General features: G+C 46.3%; 1 protein-coding gene across 5 annotated transcripts; it reads left to right on the top strand.

Annotated features, from left to right (window-relative positions):
- The first annotated feature begins 3,603 nt into the window (after positions 1–3,603).
- Positions 3,604–12,444, top strand: GLRX (glutaredoxin). Of its 5 annotated transcripts, none has more exons than XM_017508860.2 (3): positions 3,604–4,015; positions 9,343–9,462; positions 11,027–12,444. In XM_017508860.2, the coding sequence occupies exons 1-2, from the start codon at positions 3,809–3,811 to the stop codon at positions 9,454–9,456; spliced, it is 321 nt and encodes a 106-aa protein (XP_017364349.1). In that variant the 5' UTR covers positions 3,604–3,808; the 3' UTR covers positions 9,457–9,462; positions 11,027–12,444. The 5 variants fall into 5 exon arrangements, with proteins under 5 accessions (XP_017364349.1, XP_017364347.1, XP_017364348.1 ...); XM_017508858.2 differs by having other exon boundaries at positions 11,022–12,444; XM_017508859.2 differs by having other exon boundaries at positions 11,018–12,444.
- Positions 12,445–12,656: the final 212 nt, after the last annotated feature.

Raw genomic sequence — 12,656 nt, 5'->3', positions numbered from 1 at the left:
ACAGGAGGGGCCAGGCTCCTCCCACTGCAAGCCAAGCAAACGTCCCAAGGCCCCATGCCATCCTCCTAGTGCATGGGTGGGCATTATTGAGAAAGAGTCAGTCGGGAAAAGGCGGGCCTCATCTGGAACCAGCTGTCCAGTTTTTTGTTTTTGTTTTGTTTTGTTTTGTTTTTGAGACAGTTTCACTCTTGTTGCCTAGGTTGCAGTGCAATGGCACAATCTCGGCTCACTGCAACTTCCACCTCCCGGCTTCAAGAGATTCTCCTGCCTCAGCCTCCCAAGTAGCTGGGATCACAGGCACCGCCACCACACCCAGCTAATTTTTTGTATTTTTAGTAGAGATGGGGTTTCACCATGTTGGTCAAGTAACTTCAGATGATCCACCCACCTCGGCCTCCCAAGGTGCTGGGACAGCAGTCCAGTTTTTCGGCCTTCAGGCTGCTTTAGGCCTGGAGGCGGGGTTTCACCAGGGACCCTTGGCTGTCTCTTGTCTCTGTCAAAATGTTGAGGGGAGGCTGGGGTGTGGTGAACAAGGCAGGGAGGACCCATCACACAGGGTGGCATCCCCATAAGGAAATCTGGATTTTGTCCTGGGGAAACACGGACTAGTTTTAAGAGGGAACAAGATAGGTTCTGTGTTTTTAAAGATAGCACCAGCAGCAGTGTGGACTAGGCAGTGAGGCCAGGGGGGAGGGGAGAAGCTACAAGAGCGAATGAAGAACTAATGAGGGCTGGACCAGCTGGGGCAGTCAGGTGTTCAGACCAGTCAGACCTGGGTGGCACTCGGGGGCAAACTTGGTAGAGTTTGGCCACTCTGTGTAGGTGGAAGCAGAGGGCAGCCCACATGCCTGCCAGGTTTCCACCCTGGCCAACAAGGTAGATGAAGGTGCGTGTAGGCTCCATGAGCAGCATGGAGGAAACAGCGTGGCTTCGGGGGAAATTCACTTTTGGTTCCCTGGAGGCTGAGAGGCCTAAGGAATCCCTAAGTGGATATTTTCAGTAGATGAGATACCCATCCCTGAGGCTTAGGAGAGAGTTCCAGGTAAGGGAAAAAATGAGATACCCGTCAGTAAAAAGGTGACCGCTGGAGCCACGCATGGAGCTATGCCCTTTCAAGGAGTGAGTGTGTACACAGTGAGAAGATCAAGCCCCAAGATAGACCATACGTGTAAGCAGAATTATTAACAAAGAGACTGAGATAATATCCGGATAGAAAGAGCAAAAAGACCATGCTACAATGGGCATTGGGAAATGGAGACTTCCAGAGGCCTGCAGTGATCTACAAGGTCAAACCCTGCACAGGGGGCCAGGAAAGAAAAAACCTGAAGAATGTTCATCTGTGGCCACATTTTTTGAGCCCTCGTCAGCCTGTGAATACAAATGAGATCACATTAACAGTAACCGCCCATATTTCTCTAGCTTGTTGCCAGCCATCTGCTCAGCAGGACTGAGTCTCCCTAAAAAATGCCCTTACTTCCCACCCTAAAAGGAGTATTTTCTGGGAGCACCTGGGGGTGTCTCACACAAGCCAAAGAAGAGTCCACATGTGCTATTCCACACATACACCCTCTTTCTATCCTCAGCGCTTGAGGCATCTGCAGCCCCCATGGCTGCTTCCCATTGAGAGGCCCTGAGGTCCATGTTGGGTTTCAGTAACTGCTGTGCAATGCAGCAGACATTTCTATGCTTGCCATTTGCCACTGAGTTGAAGCCATAGCATTTTCAGAGAAATGGAGAGGACACTCCCTCTTTGCCATCTCTTTGTCTCCCATGTCCTACATGGTGCCTCACAAAAAAAGGCCTTCTTTAGCTCGTCCCTTCTGGCTGTCTGTCCTAAGGCTTCAGACACCAGGCAGTCCCTGGGACTGAGAGAGAGGCAGACAATAGTCTCCCTGGATCCCAGCCTCTGCCCCAGATTTGGAGCAGGTGACTAATTTGCAAAAGGTCAGGATGCCTAGCTAAATGAAGATTGGGCAACATGATTGGTGTCAGCCAAAGAGTTTCAGCAGAATGGTTGACAAGGTCAGATCGCTATGAAATGAGAGAATGGGAGGTGAGAAAAGTACAGACAGTAAATTTCATGAAAGGGCACAGGCAGGAAAGCAGGAAATAGAAAGTGGTGGCGGTGGTGGTGGCTTTTAACTTGAACACAGTGGCAGGCTGAGGAAGAGGCAGCAGGAAGGGAGGAGCCAGCAACAGACCCAGAGAAGAGAAAGGCTCAGAGGGAGAAGCAGGTACAAGTCGTGCTGATAAACCTCAGGCTGAGGAAAACAAGGCAGCAGCCCTGAGAGCCCTGAAAGAGACACTAGACCCCTGGCCGGGGCCTCTGGGAAGAGCCTGGACACAGGGTTCTGAGGGAAAAGAAGGAAAAAGAAAGGAGGCTCAGTCTGGGTGGTGGAGCCTACTCTAGAGGAAAGTGGGAAGTCCGGAGCCCTGAGCCTCCGAGTGGCCTTCCAACCCTGCCACAGCCTTTCTATGGACCGAGCTGTCACTTAGCTCCCTCTTGGTGACTCAGAATCTGACTTTCTCATATTGCCATTTTAATTTTAGTAATGATGAGAGTCACTTCCACTCACAAACAGTAAAAACAGAGGGTCAACCACAAAAAAAAAATTCTCATTTCATCTATAGTTTCTTATCAGGGGGGATTGTGCTGGAATTTGCCTCCATACTAAACCGATGTTCAAAGGTCACCAGCTCAAATGGTTATGAGGTGAAGCTGTGTCTCAAAGGCATGGGCCTGTTCATTGGGACCTGTGGCAAACCAAAGCCACGACTTGCCCTATCCAGGGGGGACAACAGCTGTCAGCCCCAGCAGCTGCCACTAAAGGGTGCAAGCTCTGTACTGCCCAGCTTGACTTTTCAGAGGTAAGTTGCAAGTCCAGTTGTCTGGTGAGACCTCTAGATTTCTAAATACTGAGAATTAATTCCATTAAAAAGATCACAGCAACAAACACCCACCATACAGTCCTGGCAAAACACCCTGAGGGCAACCTTCATAAGGAGTGCAAAGTCACAGTGTCAATTTCACTTCCTCCAAAGAGATTTCAAAGTGTTCTGTTCCTTAAGTGATTCTGTTTACATTTTAAAATACAACTGTATCTCCTAAAAGGAAAACAAGAATTTGCTTTAAGAGCTCACTGCCTCCTCAGCCCCTGTGTGAGTACGCACTTTATGCTTCCCCAAAGGTGACTTAACTCTGATCATTGCCAATGGGCAGGCACTCCCAATCTTTTTCTTTCTTTCTTTCTTTTTTTTTTTTTTTTTTTTGAGACAGAATCTCACTCTGTCACCCAGGCTGGAGTGCAGTGGTGTGATCTTGGCTCATGCAACCTGCGCCTCCCAGGTTCAAGCAATTCTCCTGCCTCAGCCTCCCGAGTAGCTGGGATCACAGGCTTGTGCCACCATGACCGGCTAATTTTTTTGTATTTTTAGTAGAGACGGGGTTTCACCATATTGGCCAGGCTGGTCTCGAACTTCTGACCTTGTGATTCGCCCACCTCGGCCTCCCAAAGTGCTGGGATTACAGGCGTGAGCCACCGCGCCGGGCCCCCAGAGTGTCTTTCATAGCTACCAATGATTAAATAGCAAGTACTGTATTGCATTCCTAGGCATCGCCAACTAGTGAAGTATACCAGACGGAAATGTCTTTGAAGCTGTCCCTTTAAAACTCGAGCAAGCTACCAGGCAAACTCCGCCTCCAGGGAGGTTCCTTATTTAATAAGAGCCAGCTGGCTGGGTCAGGGCTCAATACCCTGAGCGATACCTGCTACTGAGCGTTTTTCTCGGGAGACCGCAGCCCGTCGACATGGCTCAAGAGTTTGTCAACTGCAAAATCCAGCCTGGGAAGGTGGTTGTGTTCATCAAGCCCACCTGCCCATACTGCAGGAAGGCCCAAGAGATCCTCAGTCAATTGCCCATCAAACAAGGGCTTCTGGAATTTGTCGATATCACAGCCACCAACCACACTAACGAGATTCAGGATTATCTGCTGCAGCTCACGGGAGCGAGAACGGTGAGTTTCATTTTAAATGGCTAGGGAAAGGCTCCCGGATTGCCTTGTCAGAGTGGTGCCTTTCTTTAGGATAAGGCTGGGGCCCCGTCCTTCCAGGCATCCAGAGGGCTATGCGGGAGCGGGAGGAGGGATGAGGGAGGAGGGAGGGGGAGGGCGCCTCAGAGGGGATCTCAGTCCCTTGAATGAGCGGCGGCACTGCAGCCAAAGGTCCTTTCAGAGCAGAAGACGGAGTACAGCTGATGTCTGCTGTGCGGCGGGGTAAGTGGGCTCAGCAGCTTGCCGGGGAGTCCCTGGGGAATTACCTAGCGTCTTTGTTTTAAGCACTGCTAGGAAATGACAGTTTTCAGCGGACAGGGCTGTAAGTGGAAGCTGGGGTGATGTTTGTTAATTTAACGAGAGAATCGTGTTTCTGTTAAATTAACACATCACACCTGGGGAGGGCCGGGTGCGATGTTAATTTAACAAGAGAATCATGTTCTTCATTCTTTTCTCTAGGCTTTCTTTTTCTAATTTGCTAATTCTTCCTTATCTAATTCCTCCCACGAGAAAAAATCCAATACACCATTATCTGCCCCTTGTTCTAAATTAATTAGGGATGTGTCCAGGCCCCACCTTGGCTGGAGTTCTGGCCTGGTTCTTACAATGGCTGGCTGTGTGATCCTGGGCAAGTCAGCACCCCGGTATTCCTCAAAGATCCCAGCTGCAAGACCAGATTAGGTGACCTCAAAGTCCCATTTGCTACGAATACACTGTGGGACTCTCTAAAAATTGTTCTCCTCCATCTGAAAAGACTTCCCTGTCCTCAGCATCCTGGGCTCCAGGTGGGATACCTACCACATCACCTGTATCAGTTCTGCTGCGAGGTGGGTGAGAAGTGTCCCACCAGCTCAGCTAAGTTCCCTTTTAGGATACACATTCTACAGCATAGTGTTGGCCTGAGCACACACCCTATTTTAGTTTTAGTTTGACTTACAAGCTTGTCTCTGGGTTCTGAGTATAAAGCACGAGAGGTTGTTTCTCCCCTTCTCTCTAATAAGAAGTCAGCATTTTGGTGCAGAGTGGGGCTTAGTGTGTTACTCTATTGCTGTGTGCTGAGGTCCTAGAGCAGACACAATGACGAGAGAGGCTCTTGCTGCCTAGTGGGACGGCTAGCTGCATAGGATGCCGAGGCCCTGAGAGATGTAAAGGGCAGTGCAAACACTACTGTGGGTCCTACTGTGGCTGCCACCCTGAGGACCTTTTAGCCAAACTTTGCTGCACGTCACGATCACCCAGAGTGCTTTCAAAACAATCCTTATGCCCAAATTATGCCCCTCAATAACTAAATCACAATATCAGAGGTGGAAGCCAAGCATTCTTTTTTTTTTTTTTTTTTTTTTTGAGACAGAGTTTCACTCTTGTCACCCAGGCTGGAGGGCAATGGTGCAATCCTGGCTCCATGCAACCTCTGCTTCCTAGGTTCAAGTAATTTTCCTGCCTCAGCTTCCCGAGTAGCTGGGATTACAGGCACATACCACCACGCCCAGCTAATTTTTAGTAGACATTTTTTGAGATGGAGTTTCGCTCTTGTTTTCCAGGCTGGAGTGCAGTGGTGTAATCTCTGCTCACTGCGGCCTCCACCTCCCAGGTTCAAGCGATCAAGTAGTAGTTGGGATTACAGGCTCCTGCCACCATGCCCAGCTAATTTTTGTATTTTTATTAGAGATGGCGTTTCACTGTGTTGGCCAAGCTGGTCTCGAACTCCTGACTTCAGGTGATCCACCCACCTCCCATCTCAGCCTCGCAAACTGCAGGCGTGAGGCACCGCGACTCACCAACAATTGCTTTTTCATTTCTTTATGAAGCAACAGTATTTCTTCTAGTGACCTAAATTTATGTTTTTAAGAGACAGAGTCTTGCTCTGCCACCCAGGCTCGAGTGCAGTGCAACAATAGCTGACTGCAGCCTCAAACTCCTGGGCTCAAGTGACCCTCAGCCTCCTGTGGCTGGGACAACAGGCACGAGCCATCATAACCAGCAAATTTTTAAAGATTTTATACAGATGGGGGTCTTATTATGTTGTCCAGGCTGATCTTGAACCCCTGGCCTCAAGCTATCCTCCCACCTCAGCCTTCCAAACTGCTGGGATTACAGATGTGATCCACCTCAACAAGCCTGTTTTTAATTTTTTTAAAAATATTTTTCACAGATTCTTAAATCCCGAATGCATTCTTCCTAGGGGAAGAACAAATCTTTTAAAGTTGTATGTTTGATCCCCAACAGTGAAGGGTTTGTATTCAAAGCATCTGAAAGCTCCATAAAGTAGCTGTATCTAGTAGGTAATCAGCAGGAGATGATTATGGAAAGTTAATGCCTTCAAGCCATGCACTTAGTGAAGCCTGTTTTTGTTTTGCTGTAGTCACAGCTCCTAAATTAGTGCCTTTATTTCCTTCTCCTCTAATGCACTTTTCTTTATATAGATCTGAGTTTCTGACCTCTATCATTTCCCTTCTCTCTGAAGAACTTTGCGCATTTCTTGCAAGGTGATTCCACCTCCCAACATACTGTATTATTATTATTATTATTCAGCTGAGCAAATAATTCGCACTATCTTAGAAATACTTTGTTAGATAAGCAAAACTTGAGTATCTTAGAAAGTATTTCTCCTTCACATTTGAATGATGATTTTGCTGATGCAACAAATATTTTTAAGCATCTACTATGTATCAGGCACTTTTCTGGACAGTGGGGAAAAAAGTCTACCTTTTCTCCCATGAAAAAAAGCCTTCTGCCTTTGTTGAACCTATATTCTAGTGGCGGAGACAGATACGATAATAATACAGATTATTTGTGCAGCTGAATAATAATAATACAGTATGTTGGGAGGTGGGAATGGCATGTGCTGTGAGGAAAAGTAGGAAAGTTAGGGAGGAGGCAGCAGGACCCAGTTTTAGATGGAGCCTTTGGGTCTCACTGAGAAGCGAAGATTCAAGCAAATATCTACAGGAGCTGAGGGAGATGGCATACATGATTCACAAGTAGAGTGAATGCAAAGGTCTTTTTGGAATAGTAAGGAGGCCGGTATGCATCGGAATGGCTGAGCACCGTGAGCCGGTAGGAGAGTTAGTGGAGGTGAGATCTGAGCACTAACGGGAGCTTGGAAGAACCGTGACTGGTACTCGGTGTGAGATGAGTTGCCCCTGGTGGGTGCTCAGCAGAGGAGTCACTTGATCTGACTCTGCTTTGAAAGGGTCACCTGGCAGCTGTGGGGAGAAGAGACAGTAGGGCAAGGGTGAAGGTTGAAGCTAGGAGACGTTGGGAGGCTATAGCAGCTATTCAGGTGACAAATGAAGTTGGCTTGTGCCAGGGAGTGTTGAGAAATCGCTTTGAGTAGTTGCATTTGAGTAACTCTAACGTGCAGGAGATGCCACCTGGCTGAGGCTGGGGAAACCTACTCCAGGAGAGTAAGAGCCACAGGATTACCAAACTCGTTTTGGGGGTGGCAGTTCTTTCCTCTCCTTGCTATTAGTGGACTCTCGAGTTCCTCTAAGCAGGCTGGGACGGGAAGGGACAGGAGGGGATGCAGCACAGGGTATTTCCTCTTCTTTGCTCAGCTGATTCAACAGTGCCCCTTATATGCTTCTGTTTCACTGCCACAGCCTCCCACACCGTCCTGTACAGCCTGCAGTTCAGCTCCCTTTAGGGTGCCATTCACTGATATGATTTAAGGCAGTTTTGCAGTTGTCCAGACTAAAGGATGGGTGTGAGGGTAAAGGAGCCTTTCGCTTCTTTGCCAGACACTGAGCACAAAACTCCATTCTGGGGGCAGCCTGGTCATATTTCAGGGGTGTCTCAGGAGGCTGGCCGGGGGCAGCTCCAGGGCTGTGGGTTTTCAAAGCCTTGGTTATCCTGTCAGAGTACAGGAAATAGCCACGGAAATGTGCAAGATTTATTTTTAATTTTTAGACTTTACTTTTAAAGCCTACCTCCGCCCAGACCCCCTTTGTAATAAAAGTACTATAAGAACGTATCCACAGTAATTAAGCTCCTTTTCTCATCTGTCTCACTCTTTGGACAATTTGCTCAAATTATTATGCTCTCTGAGAAGAGCCCAAAGCTTTAAAAAAATAGGCACTGATTTCTGCTTCCGCCTCTCCCTTCCCTTCGGTGTGTTCCTGGCACTTAGGGGGAGGCCCGCTGGCTCTGATGACGTGGTGACCTCCATGGTGCTTGTCTCGTCACTGCCAGGCAGCCTTAGTGGAACACCCTTGGCCTGGAAATTCAGCCATGTTGAGGGGATTTCCTCCTCCCTCGAGTCTAATAGCCCTCTGGAATTCTGGAATGTGTCTGCTCCTAGCAGCAGGGAGGAAGCTTGTACTAAAGAGGAGCCTATTGAGCAAGTGTCATGATTATGGCTTGGCGTGGGTGACTCACCCACATCCAGGGTGACTTAACCATCTTATGATGAACCAGTGATAAAAGGAGACTCAAATACCACTACGCCCACCTGGTTGAGGACAGGGCTCACCTGTGTTTTGTTTGTTTTGCTCTGTCACCCAGGTGTGAGTACAATGGCACCATCACAGCTTACCGCAGCCTCGACCTCCTGAGTCAAAGCAATCCTTCCATTTCAGCTTTCTGAGTAGCTGAGACTACAGGCATGCACTGCCATGCCTGGCTAATTTTTGCATTTCTTTGTAGAGACAGGGTCTCACTATGTTGCCTAGGCTGGTCTTGAAGTCCTGGGCTCAAGTGACCCTCTCAACCTCAGCCTCCCAAAGTGTTAGGATTACAGTGGTGAGCCACGGTGCCTGGCCCTCACCTGTGTTTTAACAACACAGAGAGATAATTGTATTTAATAAACCATGGACCTGAAATCAGAGACCTAATGCAATTACTTTTCCAGCTGTATTTAGAAATGAACTTCCTCCTTCCTGATTGCTGTGGCCTAGTTTACAATCTTAGGTGTGGTCTCTGATGCAGAGAAAGCAGAGGTCAATCTGGGTGGTCTGATTTCAGCCAATCAAAATTCTCCCTCTGAAACATGTTTCTAGAGAGTGAAATTTTTAGATCCCTTTGACAAGTTGGACAAGCTCATGCACAGCATACTCAACTTGAAAACTCTTCTGTCTTAAAAGCATTCTTGAGTTAATAATGTTACCTCTTATAACATTATTAATGTTATAATTAATAATTATAATTATTAAGGAAGCCCTGCCCTGTAAGCATATACAATGAGCAGGTTGTAAAGTGATTTGAAAAGTTTCGAATTACAGGAAACATTTAGTGAAGGATAGAAATGTTCTTTCTAATCTTCTAGTAATGTCCTGGGTCATGTGCTTTTTTAGGTGCCTCGGGTCTTTATCGGTAAGGACTGCATAGGCGGATGCAATGATCTAGTCAGTATGCAGCAAAGCGGGGAGCTGCTGACGCGGCTAAAGCAGATTGGAGCTCTGCAGTAACCACAGGTGAGTGGCAGGTGAGCTGCTGAGCCGGGAACATGGGAGATGGGAGACCGTGGAATTCTTCTGCCAAGGTTTGTTATACTGTAGGACAGCATTCTAGCTAGAGAAAGAATGATTTGGGGTGGGTTGAGGAACTGCGATGTCAATTGCTTATGAATTTCACACTTTACAAAGAGATTGTGTCAATGGAAGAAATCCTTTCACTCAGCCTTCATTTAGCAAATATTTATTGAGCATGTGCCAGACGCATGGGAATATAACGATGCATAAAATGATAACCTGGAACTTATATTCTAGAGAGGCAGACAGATCAGAAACAAGTAAATCCTGAAACAGAATAGAATAGAAGATGTCAGGGGGTAGAGAGAAAATTGAGCTAACGTGACAAGGAAGGGCCTTTCTCAGGAAGGGTTGAGCTGAGACCTAGTTGACAAGGAGACTGCTATGTAGAGATGAAGCAGAAGAGCTTTTCAGGTGGAGGAAATAGCAAGTGCAAAGGCTCCGAGGTGGCAACAGGTAAGGAATGTTTGTGGAACAGAAAGAAAGCAGGAATAGAGTGAGCGAAGTGTGGTGAGAAGGAAGAATAGTGGGAAATGTGGGCAGGTGCCAGAGCACCCAGGCCATGGTAAGCAATTTGGATTTATTTTAAATGCAATGTGAAACTGATGTCATTTTGGCTTTACCTGTGTTCACTTGACAGATCAACTCTGTTTAATTGGCTTCCCAAAAGCCAAAACAAAAGTTTTCTAAAATCAGTAACCTAAAGATCTTTGGCTCAGTAGAAAACCACAGGGTAATGAACATTTTAGAACGTAATCATGATGGTTTTGGAATCTGAGCTCCTCCCTCCCCTAGATCCCTAGCACAGCTAGCGCTAGCTAGCCCCCAAGCAGGCCGATTCAGAGACCTGTATACAGAGAGATGCAAGTGCTGCTTTAGTTGAGGGAGAAATGAATGATTCTTTAACCAAATGTTCTTGGAGTGATATCTGTTGCCTGCTAATCAATAACTCATCTCTTGGTCAATGAGTATATGTAATTTGTGATGGTTACTCTGCATAGTAACAGAAGGAGGCAAAAGGTCTGAAAAAATACAACTGAGTTCCCTGAAATGAAATAGTCAATGCTATAAATCTTCTCATAATTCTACAACATCATCACAGCAGGTGAACCTTATGTCTGTCTGAATTCACTTCCTGGCCTTACCACCAGTACTAAGAGCCCTCAAAACCAATTAATGGTGTTACCAGAGGTTTCCTATTCTGGGACATGTTTAGCAATTTAGGGTTAGATTAAGAATGGAAGAAGATGGGAAATGTCATTTCTCCAACTGCTTCTATTTTGGTGTGGGCATTATTAGAGTTCCCCATATTCAGAAAGTCTCCTTACTTGCATTTGGTCTTTTCCTTCAGTATTCTATGCTGTCAGTATTTTACTGACAGCTGCATCTCAAGGCCATCTGCATCAGTGTGTGTTTAAATGGCAGGAGTAAGTGTTCTGGTAATGAGAGAAAGGAAGGATTTTGCCTTACAAGGAGATATCCCATTCTTTCTTTCCTGGCAGAGCAGTTCCCATGCTGGTGTCCCTCCTCAAGATCTGGATAGCATTGCAAATGATGACAGCGTTTCCTGGTGGATGAATTTGGGAGCACAAACAGCTTTTTTCTTCTTTTGGCTCAGTATTTAAAAGTGGATCAACTTGCTCCTAACCACAGTGCCAAGAAGATTGGCAGGCCACCTTCGTTTTCTTCTAGATGTGCTCTTTGGTTTTCAGAAGACTGTGACAAGTTCTGGGCTAGGATTCGTTCACTGACCCTCAATTGTTCTTTCTCTTGGGCATGAATTTCTTCTTCTTTCTTTCTTTCTTTTATTGAGATGGAGTCTTGCTCTGTCACCCAGGCTGTAGTGCAGTGGCACAATCTCTGTTCACAGCATCCTCCGCCGCCGGGATTTAAGCGATTCCCCTACCTCAGCCTCCTGAGTAGCTGGGACTACAGGTGCGTGCCGCCACACCCGGTTACTTTTTTTATGTTTTAGTAGAGATGGGGTTTCACCATGTTGGCCAGGATGGTCTTGATTTCCTGACCTCGCGATCCACCCGCCTCAGCCTCCCAAAATGATGGGATTACAGGCGTGAGCCACCGCGCCCAGCCTGGTACCTATTTCTTACTGTTCTCCATGTGTCAGCATGCCTCTACCTCTAAGCCAGTGTTTTTCAACTATGTTTATCCAGACTTCTTCTCCACAATGAGGAATCCATAGTTGGTTTTCTGCTACTGCCCATTAGCTGAAATCATTTCGTTGCTTGGCTTTCTGGAGTTTGTGTTATGAAATCAGTGAGTATTTTGAATGTGTTCATTCAAACTACATGCGACTCTCCACTCAACCCCACCCCATCCCATCCTACCTTGAGAGTCACTGCTCTGAACCAGTGTTCTCCAGCTTGTGCTCTCACAGATCTCATAGGAAATGATCCTAGGACCCAACTGGAGAAATCACATGAAAAGTTAAGCATAGTTGGTCTTGGTGTCACATGGATCACAGGCACAAGCGCAGAAGCTGTGAGCATGTGGAACACGCTGTTATTTAAGCTGGCCATCCAGACAATCCTGAACACTGTGTATCTATTTGATTTAGAGTACCAGCAAAAATTAAAGCAAAAATGTAAAACATTTGAGAAAATTGACAGCTCCCTACCCCAAGAGTACATCTGTGAAAGAGCCCCACACACTTTGAAAACTGAAGACTCCCTTATCATGAAGTTTGGCTGTTCTAGAATTGTAAGATTGTTAATTCCTTTCTTCAATCCCTAGTGAGAACATTTAATTTCTTTTCTAATAAAAAAATGCCTATAGATGACTCAGTGATTTTTGTCCAATTTGTTTCCATGTTCTTCTCAAGACATTAAGGAATATTACGTGAAATACACTGACTTAAAACTGTCTGTTTAATCCTGCCACTATAAATAAAGACATGTGCTACTGTCATTCACTGAGTACAAACGGTTCATATAATTTTGAAATTTCATATTGAAATGCTAGGTCCAGCTTACTGAATGATGCTTAGGGTTTAATAATTGTCTATGTAGCCATCAAAAACGATGAGTTCATGTCCTTTGTAGGGACATGGATGAATCTGGAAACCATCATTCTCAGCAAACTGACACAAGAACAGAAAATCAAACACTGCATGTTCTCAC

The sequence above is a fragment of the Cebus imitator genome, unplaced genomic scaffold, assembly GCF_001604975.1.
Source record: "Cebus imitator isolate Cc_AM_T3 unplaced genomic scaffold, Cebus_imitator-1.0 Scaffold403, whole genome shotgun sequence".
In the NCBI taxonomy this organism is placed as follows: Eukaryota; Metazoa; Chordata; class Mammalia; order Primates; family Cebidae; genus Cebus; species Cebus imitator.
The sequence above is the reverse complement of the archived record's forward strand: the minus strand, read 5'-3'. Positions and strand labels throughout refer to the sequence as shown.

Coding starts and splice junctions, on each gene's coding strand:
- GLRX (XM_017508860.2), top strand. CDS start 3,809: ATGGCTCAAGAGTTTGTCAACTGCAAAATCCAGCCTGGGAAGGTGGTT. Junction 4,016..9,342: donor AGCTCACGGGAGCGAGAACG/GTGAGTTTCATT, acceptor GTGCTTTTTTAG/GTGCCTCGGGTCTTTATCGG.